Source organism: Protopterus annectens, chromosome 1.part1 (genome assembly GCF_019279795.1).
Source record: "Protopterus annectens isolate FY-2018-M chromosome 1.part1, PAN1.0, whole genome shotgun sequence".
Lineage (NCBI taxonomy): Eukaryota > Metazoa > Chordata > Ceratodontiformes > Protopteridae > Protopterus > Protopterus annectens.
In genome coordinates this window covers 1,210,625,131-1,210,646,479 of record NC_056726.1, presented here as the reverse complement: position 1 = coordinate 1,210,646,479, position 21,349 = coordinate 1,210,625,131, and the positions used below count along the sequence as shown (strand labels likewise).

The window sequence follows — 21,349 nt, the reverse complement described above, 5'->3', positions numbered from 1 at the left end:
CATAGACACTTAAAACATAAAAACTAAATTAACATACTACATAGCTAATTAAACAAAAGATGCCAATAGTGAAGAACAAAAAAATTATGCTGGGTTTAAAATTAGTAGCTATTAGACTCTAAAAATCAGCAAAGTACAGTAGGTACACTGCAGAGTAAAAGGTAAACAAATAATAAATGCACATTCTTAGTTATCAGCTCAGTAGAATAGTAGCAGTGGGAAAGAACTAGTTAGGCACAAAAGATTATGTTGCAACTATAGTAGAAATGTAGGTACAAAGTAGAGAAACAGGACTGTAGGAGTAATGAAGAGAAATATAGTAGAATAGAAAGGAAGTTGGGTGACACAGGTAATGAAGAAAGGAGGGACATTGGTTGGCAGAGAGGACTAGGGTCAATCTGGGGGATGATAACACTGACATACTCTTTTATTGCTTAGGTGATTTTTTTACTGTATTTCTGAATTGGTGTTTGGGTCTAATATTTCAAATGTCTAGTGGAAGTTTATTCTAGTTCTCAGCAGGGGAATAGCTGTAAAGGTTTCCGCCAGTGTTGATCTTTGGTTTGTATATGGAAAGAAGATATTGTTCTGAGCTCCAAAGTGTTCTTGATAGGATGTAGTAGGAGATAACAGAGGTATTGCTGGGGCAGAAGTGGGCTGGTGCAGTATAGAGTGAATTATCTGAAGCTGAGAGAGGAGAAGGTTATGGAAAAGTTCTAACCAGTTCAGTTTTCTGAGTGCTAAGCAGTGATGAGAGGAGCATGGTAGTTCTGCAGCAAATCTGAGCTACATTGTTGTAAGTGGGCTCTAGTTTAGAGAGAAGTGTGGTTTGTAAATTGGTGATGATTTAACAGCCATAGAGAAGGGTTGGTAGTAGGTAGGCATGTGATAGGGCTGTCATGGCTTTACTGGAAAGAAAGTTTTTTTCCTGTAAAAGAGTCCAAGTTTCTGGTGGGTTTTTTTAATGTTACTGAGTACATGTAGGTCAAATTTCAGCTGGTCATCAGTAATGACCCGAGTAGTTTGGTACAGTTTTCCACCGTGATGGGTGTGTTATTGTGGGACATGATAGAGAAAGAAGGTTTCAGATGGTTCACTGTTTTTGGGACAAAGAGTAAGAGTTTATTCTTCTTTGGATTTAAGATTAGATAGTTTTGATTGCGCCAGTTTTCAATAGACAAGAAGGAGTTCTGAGTTGTAGTATGGAGCTCGGGGAGGGTATCAGCTATGGTGATGGTGATGACTGTGGAGTCATCAGCATATTGTACAAGTGATGACTATGGAGTGATGGTAGATAATCGATTGGTAAAAATATTAAATAGCATTGGTCTCAGAATTGAACCTTGAGGAACTCCTTTCTTTATAGGGAGTATAGGGAAGATAGCAGAAAGCCATTTAACAGATTGGAAGTGATTGCTGAGGTGACTAGAGAACCAGGAGATAGGGGTGGATAGGTTGAGTTCAGAGAGTTTATTTAAAAGGAGATGGTGAGAGACAGCGTTGAATGCTTTTGAGAGGTCAAGAAAGAAGCAAGAAACTAATTTGTTCTGGTCTCTGGCTTGTGCGATGGTGTTGATGAAGGAGATGAGAGCAGTAGAGGTACTATGACCAGGGAGAAAGCCATGTTGGGTGGTGGTAATTAGGTTTTCTTGTATAAGGTACTGTAGGATTCCTTTGTGTACACATTTTTCCAAGATCTTAGAGAGGGGTGATAGAATTGCAATCGGCCTAAAGTTGGATAGCTCAGTAGAGCTACCTCCTTTATGGACAGGTAAGGTGTAGAATTTTTTTCCAGATTGCAGGGACTTTGGCTTCTGCAATGGATTGGTTGATGAGAATAGAAATGGGTAGGGCTATGGAGGTGGCAGCTATCTAGAGAAAGAGTGAGGGGAGACCATCTATTGAGGCGGAGAAAGGTTTAAGTTTAGGAAGCAGGGATTTAATGTAGCTGGCAGATACGGTTTTTAGGCAGAAAGCTGAGGAGGTGTTACAGGGTATAGGAGGGTTGGTGGGTGAGGTAGTATCAGTGTTGGAATTAGGATGGTTGGTTAGTTTGCTAATGAAGTCTATAAAGTAGGAGTTAAAATATGTAGCAGTTTGGAGAGGAGTATTTGCGGGGCTAGGCTGGGGAGAGGAGGGGTTTCCAGGATGAAGGATTTGGTTAATATTATGCCAGAATTTCTTAGAGTTGTGTAGGTGTGTTTCAGGAGGAGTTGAGTAATAATTTCTCTTATCATTGGTGACAGCTTTCTTAGTAAGATTGTGAAGGTGTCTATACTGTTTTAGGTGGAGGGGAAGTTTGGTTTTAGTCCAGAGCTTCCAGGTGTACGGTGTACATTGAGCAGTGTAATGCCAATAACACAATGACTTATCAGCAGTATTTCAGAGTTAGTGCAGTAACTGATCAGTGTAATGCTAATGACATGATGATGTACAGCGCAGTACTTCTGAGTTAGTGCAGTAACTGAACATTATAAACGTTATAATGTTGATGACATACTAAGCAGTAGTTCTGAGTTACGGCAGTAACTGAACAGTGTATGCCAATAACACAATGACATATCAGCAGTATTTCAGAGTTACTGCAGTAACTGAACAATGTAATGCCAATAACACAATGACATATAAGCAGTAGTTCTGAGTTACTGCAATAATTGAACAGTGTAATGCTAATGGCATGATGACATACTCCGCAGTAGCTCAGAGTTACTGCAGTAACTGAACAGTGTAATGCCAATAACACAGTGACATATCAGCAGTATTTCAGAGTTACTGCAGTAACTGAACAATGTAATGCCAATAACATGATGACATATCAGCAGTACTTCGGAGTTACTGCAGTAAATGAACAGTGTAATGCCAATGACACAATGACATATCAGCAGTAGTTCTGAGTTACTGCAGTAATTGAACAGTGTAATGTTAATCACATAATGTACTCCGCAGTAGTTCAGAGTTACTGCAGTAACTGAACATTATAATGTTGATGACATAGTAAGCAGTAGTTCAGAGTTACTGCAGTAAATGAACAGTGTAATGCCAATAACACAATGACATATCAGCAGCAGTACTGTGTTAGTGCAGTAATTAAACAGTGTAATGCTAATGACATGATGACACACTTTGCAGTAGTTCAGCGTTATTGCAGTAACTGAACATTATAATGTTGATGACATAGTAAGCAGTACTTTAGAGTTACTGCAGTAACTGAACAGTATGATGCTAATGACATGATGCCGTACTCCACAGTAGTTCAGAGTTACTGTAGTAACTGAACATTATAATGTTGATGACATAGTAAGCAGTACTTCAGAGTTACTGCAGTAACTGAACATTATAATGCTGATGACATAATAAGCAGTAATTCAGAGTTACTGCAGTAACTGAACAGTGTAATGCTGATTCAACAGTACTTCTGAGTTTATGCGGTTACAAAACAGGGCAATACCAATGACATGATGATATACTCAGCAGTAGTTCTGACAGCTGGCTTTGTTGCAAGCTTTACACTAGGCCAGTACCTCATAAAAATGAACTTTGCAAACATGTTGAAACATTAACAAATACTCTTTATGAGCTTCAATAGAGCAGGTGAACTCAAAAAAATGAAGACCTCTTACTTTGGCTTGCTATTGATTGCAGGTGACAGCGAACAGTGGAACAGAGATCTTTTGGTACAAACATCTTTGTCAGGCCTGGTAACAGAACACTGTAAAAGAAACAAATGTGTATATTATAAATATGCAGTAAACTAGCTTTAATATTTCTTCATACCTTCCTATCACCTCTGTGCTCTAGTGCTTTTGCAATACTTTATGTGATTCTATGTCGGAAGGCAAAAGAGAGGATGTTAGCCTTGGTAAGCCTTCTCCTAGATGGTTGTCTGATTCTTTGAAGAATAAGGGTTACCAAATTTAGCAATCGGAGATCTGGTGAAAATAAAGACATCCTCAGTGTTTACATGTATTTTATTAACTTCATAATTATTACAATTGTAAAATAGTGAAAAAAAATACCCACAGTCTGCAATTTTAAGGAAAAATGACCCTGTCTAGAACTATACAGCACTGGGGGAAATATGACAAACTATAGTTAAAATAATACTACATGCTCACTCTTTGTGAAAGAAAACATTTTGCAAATGAAAATGAAAAATATGATTACAAAAGCCCTAAACCTAAATAAAGTGCTGTTAACTAGAACTACCATATGGCTTGCATGTCATAAAGACTTTTTTGTCCTTAATAGTGACTTTTGATGCCAATCTCATTTCTCTCCTTTTGTGGAACTACAGTATCCCTATTTGCTTTATACTTCTGGATGACATTATGTGTTTTATACACTTTGTGCTAAACTGGGGCACTGGCCCTTTAAAGCTGATAACAGACCTCTGCTAGTTCATATTAAAATACACAGCAGCTGTAAAGAAACAGTTTTAGCAAAGAATTGTGGAGTCCTCAGCTATAAATTTAAAAGGAAACAGTGTAAAGCATACCACTCCATAAATTAAACAAGGGCTTTTAGGTTTCCTCTAGTTACGTAGTCAACAGACAGTTTGAGATTGCCTTAAGAAGAGTACTTGGGTTGGATAAGTGGCTTTGAGGTTGCCTGTGGCTGAGACTGACCAGGTGAATCAGTTCTAACCTGGAAACCAATAGCCAGGGAAGGAATTGTCTGTGCAAAGGAAAAATACAAAAGGTGAATACAGAGTGTTTACAAATGTAGATTGGAATTAAGTGCAGATTTATGTTCACAGAAAGCAAGAGATCATTTGTAAAGCCAAGACATCCCAAGGTTTTGACCTGAAAGAAAAAAAAAAGTTTTAGTTTGAAAAAGGGAAGTCCTTGAATGTTATTGCTATTGTTATTTGTCATAAACTAGTGTGTGTCATAAAGCCAATTTTCCTAAGGCCACAGCCTTGTTATAATAGTGGACATCAGGCTGGCAAAGCAGGCCTCAAGTATAGATTTAATGTTATGGATAAGTGCAGTTTTATAGTTTAAATTTTCTAGAGGGCAATTTTTTGCTATGCATCATGACCGAGTGTCTGAAAAAAAGTGCTAAAGTCTGTAAAAGGGCTTCAAAAGGCACAATTAAGACACCTTACTGTGGGGAAGCAAGATTTACACAAATAATTCAAGATGGCTTAGAAAATGCAATACATGATTGCATGCAGGAGTTCAACCAGAGTTTAGCAGTGAACCCAGAAGAAAAAACTCTCCCCGGGATTCTTGAAGCTTGCGCCAGACGCAGGCGTAGCGTAGGTGGAATAATGCCAAATATGGCCGTCGAGCGATTCAGGTACGATCCAATTTCACGTGCACTACCGGCGTACACCAGAACTGCGCAGCCCTTGGCATAGCTATGCTAATCACCCTATGGGCAGTGTCGCACCATGCAAATGAAGGCATGTAGCGATTCATGAAGTGGTGCAGGCGTAGCGTAAGCCCACGTAAATGTAAACCAAAAAACACGGTTTACATTTTCCCAAACAGAACATCGGAGCTATGGAAGCGGACCAGACTCATGTATTACAAAGTTAACATATGCCAATGGCTAAATACACAGCCAATGACATAAGAAAAGATGCACAACACCTAAAAAACAACATTTAGTGTCATGTCCACAGTAACGCACAGTACAACCGCAGGGCATGTGTGCGCAAACAGGAACACAAAGAAAATATATACAAATGTCATAAAATCACAATATAATACAAATCAGGATTTCACCATAATACGCAATGGTAGGCATGGTACACCACAGCCAAGGTGCAAGGGTTGCTAAGGGCCTGCGACAGTGTTCGGTGTGGTAACTATGAATTAGTAGTCAATGCCATGAAATGAGGCTGGTAATACTGAATCGCAAACGTCCCGCCAGATGAAGGATGTACCATATGGCGCAGCGCTATAACACTGAGGAGTGGCTCAGAGGAGACACATGACATCAGCAGAGGGGTGTGCCACCGTAGCAGTAAGCACATTGGAGCAATGCAAATGTGGTCTGGCCATTGTTAAGCAAAGCTGCAGGACAGGGGTGGGGAGGAAGGTATAGAATTGTTTAGCTGAGAGCACATATGGTGCCCATAAGCACATGTATACGGGGATGAAAATGTGCCCGAAACCCGGTAAGCGGATGCATGTGCTGCGAACAATAGCACAAACAGGAAGGTCAGGGGAAGAAATGAAGGAAATGCCGAAGTAGAGTAATTGGAGTACTACTGAGCAATTAACACCAATCAACTTACGGTGGCCAATCGATGGCAGCTGACAAGTCTGCTCGCAGAAACCTGCAAAACAGGATAGGGGAGGCATTGGATTGCAAAGAAAGGAGGGGAGGCATTGGATTGCAAAGATAGGAGATCTGTCATAGCACATCAAAGCAAACCTACAGTAGACCGGCAATAGAATACATTACGCAAGATAAGCCTGGTCTAGGAAAGTACAAATGAAAGCAGGCAGCTGGATGCATGCCAGAAAATGGTAGGTGAAATGTGCAGAAATGTAAAGGGAAGGTCAAGAGGTAATCCACGGCAGCCAAATGTAATTCATCACCAAAGGCACCACAATAGTAGTTCCAGTAGTAAAACACATAATATACCCTGTAGCTATGATCATACATACACACCGTATGGCATCATCGGTGTTCACAGCACAATAGTATAAAGTGTGAAAGCACCCTACACACACCTGTGTATTCCCAAACACTGCACCATAGGTGTAAACACACGGGGAACTTTTAAAATGTACATGTTGGGAGTTGCCATAGCTGTGATTCATCAGCATGTGTTAGAGACTGACGGTGTTGTGGAGGATGATGCCGACAACCACCGCAGGCTCCGGAGGAGGAGAAGAGTGTTCAGACCAAGGGTAACCTACCAGGGGCTACATGATCTGGAGATAGCAGAGCATTACAGGGTGGACAGGGACATCTTACAGCAAATAGTGGAGCTGTGCCGGCCACGCCTGAGAACCAGAAACAACAGAGGGGAACACATCCCAGTGGACACGAAAGTATGTGTAAGCTTGCGAATACTAGCCACAGGTACCTTTCAAAGGCCAACTGGAGATATAATGGGGATCTCACAGGCATCAGCATCCAGGGTACTACACCAGTTCCTGGATGCCATGCTACCACATGCCAATGAGCATATATACTTCCCCCGAACTCAGGTGGACTTGGCCAGCAATATGCGTCACTTCCACCGTGTGGCACACTACCCGGAGGTACTGGGTGCGATAGACTGCACATACATACATATCAAGTCACCACCCGGTGAGCATGGTAGGCGCTATATAAACCGCAAGGGATTCCACTCCATCAACTGCCAGGTCATGTGCTATGCCCAGGGCATTATCATGGATATGTGTGCTTTTCAGCCCTGGAAGGTACCATGACTCCCATATCTGGCATGCCTCACAGCTGTATTAGGTATTTGTCAGGGGGGACATCCCACATGGCCACCTTGTGGGGGATACTGGCTATGCACTGGAGCCGTGGATGATGACTCCCATCAGAAATGCACACACACCCATGCAAGAACACCATAATGAGGCACACGCACAAACCAGAATCATCATAGAGCATGTGTTCGGGATGCTGAAATCACGGTTCCAGTGCTTGGACACATCTGGTGGAGCCTTTCAGTACTCTCCAGGCACATGTGCCCACATCTTCATAGTATGTGCCATGCTACATAATATGATCCTGTGGAAACAGCTGCAGCAGAGACAAAATGGTGAAGGCCCTCATAGCCCACCGCAATTGCCAAGGCCATCACAGGCACAGAGGGATTCAGACCACAAACACACTGTGCTAGCCCCAGTAGGCAGACAGAGGCATGCCCAATATGCCTACGCCTTGGCAAAGAGGGAACGTATAGCACATACTCTGACAGTGTAGGCCCCTACGGACTGACACACCTCTCCACCTGCACATACAGTAAAATGGATGGCACACAAACACGACCACCTGTAAATTGTAATGTATAGGTGGCCCACTGTGTGAATCCTACATAGGCAGCCCTCAAACACTGTACACACAACAGCTATTGGAACACGGAATGTCAACACCTGAACAGTACATGCGCCTATCAGCATATGTTGGTGCTGTGTGTATAGGTTCCCAGGTACATCAGTAGGTACAAGCCCAATTGTCAGAGGCCATACACCAAACGGGACAAACAGTGTCTGCTGTCACCACAACATCGAGTAACCAACTGTCGCTCAGTGGAGCAGAGGCAATTGCGGGAGCACATGTGTGTAAGCACTGTTCTGCACACACTCAGCATGGATTCCCTGCTGCGTTAATGAGGGGCTCCACATAATGTAATCATGCATGTTGTGTCAAGGCATGGGATGTACCCATAACAGGTATTCGTCACCCCAGCATGCTCCACCTATGGTCGTTTGAAGGTGTAGCACAATATCGTGTGTGGCTCACTGTGATATACATACCCAATGCTGGAGCACATCCAGTAAACATCACATGGACATACCATTAACTGGACTCATCAATATGTAAACTAACTGAGTTACCCATGTGAGTGCAGTATGGAGTAACAGCCGTAGTATACTCCACATACAATACGACATAACACGTGTACAAATCCCAGATGTCCAAGTATTAAATGCAGTGACCGTCGTGCATGTTCCTGGTCCCACGTCCTTTAAGGGATGTAACGTAATCCCGAAGGCACGAGTAATGCATGTCGGATGCAGGTCATCAGATCATGTTTAGCACACGTTAGCAGGAATATGCGTTGCCCACTGCTGGTAAGCGACGTTTAAATATGACTATATGGATATGCATGAAACAGGGCTAAGCTTCTCTGAATATCGCGCAGATCACGGTCAATGATGTCCAGAACAGGGGAAACCAGCATTATTCACCCCTGTACTAATAGCGCCTGCTCTGAAGGATAAAACGACCACTGCCAGGAGTAGAACACACAATCATGTATACAATCACCTAACACTATTGCTAGCCAGGATGTACCTACAGTAGGGTTGCCACCTCTTCAAATGACCAATGTGAGACATACATCAGATGTCTGCAGGCCGACACATACACCCGGCCAGTACGAAAATCAGAACTTCACTGTTTGGCCTAGATAAAAGCTTATTCTTGTAATGTTTTAGTTATTTATTCTGTTTCTTATAACATATAGGTGGTTCAGATACAGAATAACTGTTTTATGTAACTATTACATAAACTATAGGAAATAAGTTTGTCCTAAAATCTCAGGACATTTGCCATGTTTACAAATATTTTGCAGGACACAACTGCCCTAAGAGGGACAGTCCCTCGCAAAGTGGGGCAGGTGGTAACCCTAACCTACGGCAGGTGTGTAATGTGACAGGTACAGACACAAACGTGCGGAGTCCAGGAAACAGTATACATTGACAAGTACACAATGAAAGGTGTAGCTTGCCTGTCACTTTCTCTGTCAGATATATATATATATATATATATATATATATATATATATATATATATATATATAGATATATCCACATATATACATATATATAATACAGATAGAAAGGGCGATAAAGTGATACATGTTGATATATACGGATTCACCGATATCTGCTAATATATAGATAGGTCGTCATTCATAACACCTTGGAGGTACAAATAAATAGGATACCGCCAACTATGGAATGTGTCACATACCGACACGTGTAACCACGAGGCTGAAAGACCGAAAGAACACAGTACCAGAACAGTAAAACCGCAAGTAATAGTATGACGATATGAAGGGACATTTAGTCACCGCTGCCAGTGTTGCGGTCCATGTAGGTACGGTGTTCAACTGTGTTTGCGAGTGACGTAGTCTGTGTATGTGTGTGTTGAGGGTGCCATGTGTGTTTCTGTGTGACTGTAATGTGTGTGTGTGTGTGTGTGTGTGTGTCTGCATTGTGTGTCTGTTAGTGCCAACTCGGAGGTAGATCATTATGGTAGTTGTGGGTATAGCTAGCCGTAGGCATACGGTTACCACCTGTCCCACATTAGGAGGGACATCCCCTCCCTAGGCAGGTGTGTCCTGACATAAAACATTACAAAGGGCAACTGTCCGAGATTGTAGGACATTATTATGTCCCATATATTATGTAATAGTTGCATGAAATAGTTATGCCTGTATGTAAGAAACGTAAATGTTACATGCAATATGATAAGTAGCCAAAGTCCCACAACAATAGGTATGTATTGAGGATAAAAATATGTGCTATCCTGTGTACTGACCGTGGCTATGTGTCGGCCTGTAAACACCGCTGTGTGTCCCGCAAGTGTCCAACAATGGCCATATGAAAAGGTGGCAACCCATGGCAAAGAGGTTCTGTCACCAACACAACTGCAATGACTGCAAATATCTGGGACAGAAATACACGGGATAGCTGTCATTTAGAAATATCCCTTTACATATCACTGCAATTCTGGAGGTATGGAAGTATCAACCTCACCTGCATACTATATAGAAACCAATTAACATTGTCCCAATGTAAAATCCTGTAACATAAGTCTACTAACTGATAGCTCTTTAATTAGGGAAGGAGCCTACACACATATATATGGAATATGTAGAAATGCAAGCCCCACAAACCTGTATATGCTACGTACACCCACCGACATCCCCCACACTAGAATCTATAGCAATACAGACTGTAATTACAGCACAAACATCAGTCAGTCAATTACATCTGCAGAACCGTTAACATACCTTGTGAGAGACACAATTAAAGGCGTCATGCAAAATTGTAGCCGTTGTATAATGGAACAAACGGCGATGTTACAGGTTTTGTTTGCAATAGTCCGTTATCAGACGGTTGGGATGACAGGTACACCCACATGTTGAACCACATACTCTAGCCGTCACACACAATCCATGGGGGACATGAATCCAAACTATACTTGTCTCTACACGTAGCCGTTGCAATTACACACAACAAAACACAATACAGGCCGTCTCCCCAAAGGTAGGGCAAATGGGCAATGCCCAAGTGGAGAATTCAATTATACCCCACTGTTGCCGCGTAATTGGGGAATGGAGTAGCTGCACAGCTGATGTGCAAGTAATTAGTCACTCAGGAACACCAATTGGCGGTAGGAAACCACATGTTACAGGTATCGATGTATATAAGGATGACTTGCCAGACATTCAAACCGTATGCTCATACCATATAACTGTTTAAACAGTGTAAGAGAGACAAAAGTCCAGAACGATAACAAGGTATGTAGAACACTCAATGTAAGTGTATGTATAGCATGTTTTGTATTAATTATGTTAGTGGGTAGGAAACCACATGTTACAGGTATCGATGTATATAAGGATGACTTGCCAGACATTCAAACCGTATGCTCATACCATATAACTGTTTAAACAGTGTAAGAGAGACAAAAGTCCAGAACGATAACAAGGTATGTAGAACACTCAATGTAAGTGTATGTATAGCATGTTTTGTATTAATTATGTTAGTGTATGTATAGCCTGGTTTGCATTAATTAAAAGTGTCTGCAATGCATAAAGTGGGAAAAGGTATTTATATAGTGATGTCTTGCTGAGCATACTAATGCTTGTAGAAATTGTGTGTCCAGCAGTGGGCCACAAGGTAAAATTCACAGACACCACAAGGGATGCTACATGAGGGCTTTGAACAGAACAATTCCATACCACCCGCCGTCAGTGGTAGGGAATGTCCAACAAGTACATGCCATAGCAGGGGATAGTATATGTTGATATACTGTCACAGTAGGCATGTGTATGGGCATATAACGACAATGACATGTCTAAGGTGGTCCCGCTGTGCAAGTATGCTTTGCATTATGGGATACTATGTAAAATATGTGTAATGTACAGTATTGTAAGTAGATATGCCAGATATGCTACACAGCATAACAGGCATATCATGCATACCAAAGGTATCGTCTATTGGCATGTACAATGTACAATAACAGGATACATATGGCTTGTTGTCATGGGACATTGTAATAGCATGATAGCTAATCTAAATGGAAGGACTACCAAGTAACCATGCACAAAGGACATGTAATAGCTTCAGAGGTTCATAGTGGGGTACTATGCAGTCTGGCAAGTCTATGTGTAAGCACAACTACAGTGTTCACACCAGTGGCACCTCTCTAGGGTAGTGTCCTGTGAACAGTAGAGCCATGTGTTACCTGCACCTCTGCACAGTACAGCCACTGCAGTGATCCCTGGCATACATGTGTCTCCCATCCACCAAGTGAGGTATCACATGAACAGTGCTACTGAGTGTCCCTACATGATGTACATAGGAATCATGTTCCAAAGCATGGTGAGTGTCCGGTTTGGGAATGTAACCCTCAAGCACATCCCTCTCATCGTTGCGTGTGTGCACATATCCATGAGCATGTTGCTCACAGTGGCTTTTGCTTATGTCGTGTATGTGGAGTATATCCATTAATATTGTTGTGGACATGGGCCCTGTCTCTTCAGCAGATGAGGTCACCCCTGAGTATGTAGTATGCAAATGTGTACAGACGTGGTGTCCGTAGTTCAGCTGCATACTTTAACTGTCGGAGCTCAATAAACGACATGGCATGTTAATGTTGTGGTATGTAAAGCTGTAGCTGTTGTGTAAGGTGCACCCTAAATGGGGTGTTGTACCCTTGAATGTGTGTAGAAGTCTGGCGTTCAAAGGTACAATGGGTGCCTATGTACCAGCTACAAACCCAGTACAGATAAGTGTGGCCACATAGAAGGATATCCACACCACAGTGGCAATATGGTAATCACAGGAGTGGGTGTGACATACGTGTGTACTACGAACATGTACAATGTGACATGTATGTAGGGGATTACCACCTATGTGATAGTCAGTGGGTGAATGGTGTAATGCAAAGGTGATGTTCATGCACCTTGTGTCATGCAGCTTGAGGCCATGATATTCATATCAGGTATCCGTCACAGTGACACCCATATGGATGGAGTCAGTATCAGCTGGAGGATCAATCATGGCAGTTTGTATGCAGTGGTTTGTAAAGCTGGGCAGGGAAAGTCCCTCTGTGCTAGCCTGTACCTCAGGGAAGCATATACCTAACATGAGGGGCCCTATGACTGAGGACTGTGGTATGCTAAGTGTAACTGAAATGCAGTAGGTACTATGATATGCAACCCTCATTGTGTGTGTCCTGTCCATGAGCCACGTTGCATAACATCCTGAGACATAGGGTACGATGTGCAGGTGGATGTGTATGTTGTCAATACCAGAATGGAGAATGGTGAGATATTGAAGTGGTGCATTATAAGGTGTGCCTTGCCTGCGTGTGTCACAGAGGAAGATGTCAAGCATTGTGTCACATGACCCCATGTTTTGCTTGCCAGTTCCCTTTCTGGTGGTGACTGTTATTGGAAACTATGCAAGACAGGCAGTATTGAAGCAGCAAGAGCCTTACATGTGACCTGTACTTCCAGGGCTGACAGGTGCAGGTCATTTGTGCCAAAGCATCGTGTTGTTTGACCAGGTCAGTCAAAGCGGACAGATACCAGATGCCTGTGGAATGACAGTAGAAGCATAGGCACCTGTTGATGTGACACAGTCAGTCATTGTACAGTGGTATCAGGTCTGGATGAATGCATAATGCTCCCCAGGGCTTGGACCACACCTTTAGGGCTACAAGACTGGTGAGCTATTGCATGTCCCTGCACACATAGTCTGTGAAGTTGCATCTCAGGACCATCACACTAACATGGAAAATGGCAGTCACATCATACCTGGTGAGGTGTGGCATGGGTGCATAGGTTATGTTGCAGAACCAGTTACCCGACAGCAAGATGTAAGTGACTATCACCTTGTGTAGCCTGCTGAGTGGAACAGCAGTGTGACCACCTACAGAGTCACCTATGACTGGTGTGTTGTGTATGTTATAACACCCTATAACACCTGTATGTGATGGGCACACATGAGTCTGTGGGCTATAAGTTGGTGTTGTTGTGTTTGGTGATGGGGGCTGCCTTTGGTGCCTACACAGAGTATGGAGAGGTACTGCACAAGTTGTCCTCATATGTGTGGCCTGTGGTGGAGATCATGTGAGACTATGTGATGAGTGGGGTGTGTTGCGAATGTTACACATCCCCACTGTCAGGTGCAGTCAGGGTTGGTGACAGCATTACCCCCAGCAGGGCTGCATATGTGCATCCCCCACAGGCTGTAGTGTCGTATGTTGGGAGGTGAGCATTGACTGTGTACATGAGACAATTGCTCTATTGCCATATGTATGACATATCCATCATATAGACAGGCAATAGCACTGGTATGTGACAGTTGGACATGCCTGTATATACAACCATGTCTCACAGGATATGTGAGTTATGTGTATACAACAGCTGTTGTACTGTAAGCAAGCTGGAAATGTGAGGACAGACAGTGTACCTGTGAGAAATGGTGTGGAATGGGTGCTATATTAATCAGTAGCTCATGACATGCTCACAAGTTCTGAACAAGTGCTGAGCATAAACATACAATACAGATAGGGTGTTGGATAATGTCAACCCACAAGTGGTGGCGACAGTCATAATTGGTGTCACCGCACTATAACCCTGCTGAGTATGGTCTGCATGTCCATGAACCATTATCAATGTAGATGTTAGCAGTACAGATGTACAAGACAGTGCGGATGTTTGATTACAAATACCTTTGTATGTCACAGGAGTGTTCTAAAAGTGGCCTGTTGACAGACTCACAACTACAAAAGGTGCCAGAGTGACATGTGCATATCACACCAGTGCCAGATGCAGTAAAACAGGGTTAATGTGTTGTACTCCACCCTCATTGTAGCCCATACCACACAGACAAATGTCAGGCATCTGTGTATGTAACAATGTGAATGGCCATGACCTATGAGCAATAGCTGTCTCAGTGTTGTGAACAACATACAGAATGGGCTATGTGGGTGAGGTGTGTGACATATGTGCACATTCTGATGGATGATATCAGCATTGTCACTGCTAGGTGAATATCCCTGTACCCATTAACTACCACCTAGGCTGTGGTCAACATTATGGACACTGTGTAAGGGATGGTGCTTGGTGATGTCTCCAGGCCCCTTAGGTAGTCATATGAGATACCCATGTCATGACAGGGTGCCATCCATGAGCACGGAGATCATTGCTCAGGCATACACAGCACTTGGGTGACCAATATTGGATCACATATCACCTTTAAGGGGTAAAGGCCATGCGTGGATGGGCGATACCAGCCTTCACAATCCTCACCTTCACTATGCAGCATGCTGTCTACCTTGCATAAAGACATTTGATACACTATGATGTTGGACATGCTACATTTCCATATCCTGATCTGAAAGACATACGTCATGGACAGCCACCATCCTAATACTAGGATCGCCACATGCGGGACAGATCCCTGTGCCATACATGTGACATACTCCCGCCATACCATGCAACCCTGTCCATTAAAGCTGCACATGTCATCCCTGTCATACATGGTGTGATGGCCGCATGGTAGATGTAGTATCACCTGTCTGGATCAGTAATGTGGCACTGATGCACCTCGCGGTGGCATAATGGCTGTCGGATACAGCTAGGAAACCTTGCCCGTACATGCTATAGTTGAAAACCATCCCTGCGAATGACATCCGACTAGCCATTGTCCCATGTCTATCACATGTGCAACACAAGCGATCCATGGCAGGATGTTGAACAGCTGTACAGTGCTGTGTAGATGTATATGGCAAAACATATGCATGTACAGGTTTCCATGCGTATGTGTGCATTGTCACTGCTCAAGTCCATTAATGCTGTGTCTGTGTTGATATGTGACATATACACAGCATCAAGGTCAACAGCATTACCGTGGACACATGCAGGCATGTGCAGATAGGTAAGAACACCAGTGCAGGCAAACAGGCATGCCCACATCAAGACAGCATTCACATGGAGTATGAACACTGTAATGAGGTGACACACATATATGGTGATGATATCCAATGCATAACGGGTGTTACATGTGTGTGACACAAACATGTCAGTCATGTCAGTGCCATGATGATTTGCAAAGATAACTGTGCAGATGTACTAGATGTCATAGAAATGAATGTGCAGCAGTATCTCTGTAAATCTCTGAAACTGTGACCTGTCACCATCATTATGTCTTACAGATAATGCCTCATACATGCCTTCCAGCGTACAGCTGCCAGGAGGATGATGTCCTCATCCCGTACCTCCATGAGAACTACGAGGTGTTGTTCAGCCATGTGCCACAGTATGCCCAGCAGCCGGATGACCTGTGGCAGGATCTTCGCAGGAGGGTGAATGATGTGGGTGGCCATAACCGCACCTACCAGCAGGTGCGCAGACACTGCATGGACTTGATACGACATGCAAAACAGTGTGCCACTGCAATTGCCAGGGAACAAGGTGGAACAGGTGGTGGGCCACCAACCCAGCCCCCACTCACATCCACTGAGGAGCTACTGGCCAGTCCGGGGACACCCTCAGAACAGCATCCACAAACACTAGCTGCCATCGTGGAGGTGGGTGTCTCCCAACCAAAGAGCCTGGAGTTTCCTGGTAAGTCAGTACTGCACATATGGCTACTATATCCCATTTACGTGCATGTGTCACTGTACATTATGTAATGTAACAACATATACATGGTATGTGGACACACATGCTGCATACTACAGTATGCTACCCTGTGTATGCACACATGTGCATACTATATGCTATTGTACAGGTGAATGTGTTAACATGCACAGTGCACCCTGTGGCTGTCATACAGTCATGGATAATGTTCATACTGCTGTGTCACCCCTATACAGGTACCTCTGGCGTGCCGCACAGACATGAGTCTGTTGCAGGTGAGAATGTCATCAGTATCAGGCATGTTAAAGCATAGATCTATTTGTCATGTGGCCAGTTAACACTTGTACACTTGATGTTCGTTCCATTCATGATATACAGGTCGCATCACCCATCATTCACACAGGCCACCCATGTGCAATATATACAAACGAAATGATACACCGACATGAAACCACAGTATTTGTCATTGCTACATGTGTGGTCAGCTGTGCATACAATGGTGGAGGTGTTCTACAATGGAGGCTTATGTACTATACATTGGAACAACACGTGTGGTATGCAAACAGTACCACACAGTGAGCTGTGATATGGGCAGCCCACAGGAGTCACCATTGTGTTATATGTCCCTGCAATGGGTGCACACATTGTGATGTGCCGTCTGACATGTCCCAGATGCGTAGTGTATTGGCTGCAATAATGTCACACTATCCCATAACCCGTACCCCACATACCACACATACAACCTGTTGTCTGCATAGCCCTGTGGATGGTGACATATCTGACATCTATGGGTGTATGTCATATAGGACAACACAGACATATGTGATAGATGGCCATCACACACATTTGTCCAACACATGTGCACACATGGCCATGGAGGATGGCCAGAGATACGTAGCCACACAGTAGATGTGATGTGTATACACCTTGTTTCACATTGTCCACACATGGTCCAATTATAGCCTTAGTTGACCAATTATACAGTTGATGTGGTACACTGGACATCCTAAAAACCTGTGCACAGCTAGTGGAGGTGTCACAGAAGTCTACCATATAAGATGTGTAGAACATCACGCCTGTGTCATAGCATGACAGTAGTCACCTCTACAGCTTCCACAGACATTGACACCACATCAGGCCACAGATACAGTACATTTCCCTTGCTGCTGTAGGACATCACCGTTAGCTGTGCACCTCGTGTGTGTGGTACATCAATGTCATGTGGGACATGGTGAATTGACAAGTCCGCTATGTGTGGACATGGTTGCCAGGCAGCTAAGACTCTGTAGTTGTTGTGCAGGAGTGTCACCTGTAGGTCCTCCAGTGACTTGTCGCATGACACAGCATGGTTTGGTGTGTATACACCTCAACATCGTGGGTCACAATCCACAGTTATGTCATGAGTATGCATGCAGTTATTGCTATGCAATGTGTACATATTATGCACTGTATAGCAATATAGACGCCTCTTGATGCCATGCAATGGCACAGTGTCTGTACTTCACACTGTAGAGCAATGTAGATGGCTCACACTACCCTTCCATGCATGCACATTTGCTGAACATGCATTCTATCTGTAGGGCATGCAGACAACACCGCAATGTGATGCCCATTATGACGCTGTACATGTGTCAGGACACCATTGTTTCAGACATGTATGCATGTTAATGCACACGTCAGCAGATTACATGTCAAGATCACGTCAGCCATGTGTACTGTTATCCTGTTCTGGTCCACATGGTGTATCACGGGGATGCATGCATACTACCATGATTGTGTGAACTGCATGGCTACTGATATGACACCTGCTTGCTGTAGTGTGCACCCCAGGGGGTATGCTTACTAACACTATGAATGTCTGAGCTGCATGCTGTCTGCTGTATCACAGGCATGCTGCATGCCGTCTGACAAATCACGTGTGTGTGTGTGTGTGTGTGTGTGTGTGTGTGTGTGTGTGTGTGTGTGTGTGTGTGTGTGTGTGTGTGTGTGTGTGTGTGTGTGTGTGTGTGTGTGTGTGTCTGTGTGTGTGTGTCTGTATGTATGGCTGTCTGGTGCATGGAATGAGGGTGTATGCTACCATACAGAACACACAGGATCCCTAACCCCTCATGGTGATGCAGTCTACTACCCTGTTGATACCATCAGCCTCAGTCGTACTGGCTACCTGTACATGTCCTTTCTCTGTGTCGCGTCGTGTGGGTGCACAGTACTATGAGGGTGATGACCACATAGGCACCTCAACACTATGGGGTGTGCGTTATAGTGTTGTTGACCCCATGAGTGTGGGCATGTTCCTGTAATGTGACAGGGTATTACTGCTACACAGTGAGGCCTCATGCTATCAAGTGGCCTCTAATGTTATCATTGGCCAGACCGCTGTGTACAACCCCTGCACCATGTCAACATACCTGTGATGTGACCTGGTATGGATGTCACATCTCTAGCCACTATTGCCTATTAAACTGCACACATGCTGCTGGATCAGTATATGTGTGGACATCTATGGTATGTTAGACTTTCCAGCAGTCCGGTTGAGGCTATGTATAGCATGCATCCATCCATACCTGATGTACATCCTACCGTACTGTCAGTATGTCACCATATACATGTGTCAATGATGGGGCTGCATTGCAACTGCATGTTGTAGTTAGGCACAGATGAGTTACTTACATCAGCTACTGTACATGCATGGTAGCTGCATGCACACTACAGTTTGTACATGTGTGTTGGTCCTACATGCCTGTCATGTAGCCATGTTTGTATGCATTGCAATTGGTGGACATGTGTGTTGACATACATAACACATGGACTGTTGTATGATATGATGGGTGTCATGGGTAACTAGCACAGAGTGAATGTGTCCTCGGTCAACATTGCTACCTCATGTACTGTTAGCATTCAACAGCCATGGACCCACCTTCCATTTGCGTGTGTATGATTGCTGTAGCCACTTGTCTGCACGGAGGACAGCAAAAGCTATGCTATGTACATATGTGTTGTGTGTGTGGTCCATGCACATATCCACTGCAATTACATGTATGACATATCCAAACATGTGTGTTCGTTGGTGTACAGCGACAGTCATCTGTCACAGCTGTGTAAGACCCAGGGCCCCTGGTATGTGTAGAGCTGACCTGGTTATGTACAGTGGTATCATTGCAATGCATAACACATGATGGAACCCTGTCTGTACATGTGTAGTCTGCACAGTTGCTGTACACCTATGTACAGTCCACTGGTCATGAGTCACACGGTGTTGTGTTGATGTATGGCTGTGTATTGCTGGTCCAACAACATGGTGATGTCTGAGGGCTACATTGTAGACTGCGGTGTGTACCTCTGTGATCTGCACCTCAGGCATCTGTGATGGCTCCTGAGTGTGTACTGGTCAATACATGTGAGTGGCCTTCATGTACGTGGGGACAGTAATACCATACTGTGCCCTTCCATGTTTAGTATCCGTGTGCATGCAAGATGGCCCTTTGCAACTGCTAGGTGTGTGAGCATGCCCAGTACGCCGTTGTGTAGTTGGACACACAGTACATTCCAAACTGCACCCTTACATGTTTAGAATCCGTGTGCATGCAAGACGGCCCTTTGCAACTGCTAAGTGTGTGAGCATGCCCAGTACGCTGTTGTACAGATGGACACTCAGTACATTCCAAACGGATGTGTGATACTAAGCATGTGGGCATGGCCAGTGACACCTTGTGTCGGTGATGTGCCTCTGTGTATGGGCATGGCCATTGACATCCTGTATAGGGATGGTGGACATCCAGGCAACAGATGTCCATTTTTAACGTCACGATGGACGCCTACATTTAACACACTGGTTGACTTGTCTTGCAGGGTGTACTGTCTGTGGCACGTCCCGTATCTATGTAGTGTTGTTGTAGTGCTCCGTAGATATTTAGTTGCCCCAATCACACCACTGCCGTGTGTTTGTCTACATCTACCTTGGGACAGTAATATGCTTTCAGACTGCTCACTCTCTATACATTCCCTATCGGTGTCCTTGCCTTTGCGGATGATGTCACCCACCTAGAAGTATGCCTCTGGGAGTGCTGTGCTCAGTAATCTCAGTAGCGCGTACTGTAAATGCGTAATGCTGTAGTGTGATAAGGTAGTTAGGTGTATGTTCAACTCCCAGCCCTGCCAAGTGTGTGTGTGTGTGTGTGTGTGTGTGTGTGTGTGTGTGTGTGTGTGTGTGTGTGTGTGTGTGTGTGTGTGTGTGTGTGTGTGTTTCCAGCTGCCTGGGGACACAGTAATGCTTTTAGATGCCTCACACCACATACATTCCCTATCGGCGTCTTTGCCTTTGCGGATGATGTCACCCACCTACAAGTATGCCTCTGGGAGTGCTGTGTTCAGTAATCTCGGTAGAGCGTTCTGGAAATGCGTAATGCTGTAGTGTGATAAGGTAGTTAGGTGTATGTTCAGCTCCCACCCCTGCCGTGTGTGTGTTTCCAGCTGCCTGGGGACACAGTAATACTTTTAGACGCCTCACACCACATACATTCCCTATCGGCGTCTTTGCCTTTGCAGATGATGTCACCCACCTAGAAGTATGCCTCTGGGAGTGCTGTGTTCAGTAATCTTGGTAGCGCATTCTGTAAATGCTTATTGCTGTAGTGTGCTAAGGTAGTTAGGTGTATGTTCGACTCCCAGCCCTGCCAAGTGTGTGCCTCTGTGTGTGTGTGTGTGTTTCCAGCTGCCTGGGGACACAGTAATGCTTTTAGACACCTGACACCACATACATTC

General features: G+C 44.0%; 1 protein-coding gene across 1 annotated transcript in view; it reads right to left on the bottom strand.

Moving 5' to 3' along the window:
- Positions 1-21,349, bottom strand: part of LOC122809263 (sacsin-like) — a 417,141-nt gene that overhangs the window by 139,520 nt on the left and 256,272 nt on the right. The window contains exon 7 of the mRNA XM_044080641.1: positions 3,621-3,709. Coding sequence (XP_043936576.1) covers positions 3,621-3,709 — 89 coding nt within the window. The remainder of the gene's footprint in view (positions 1-3,620; positions 3,710-21,349) is intronic.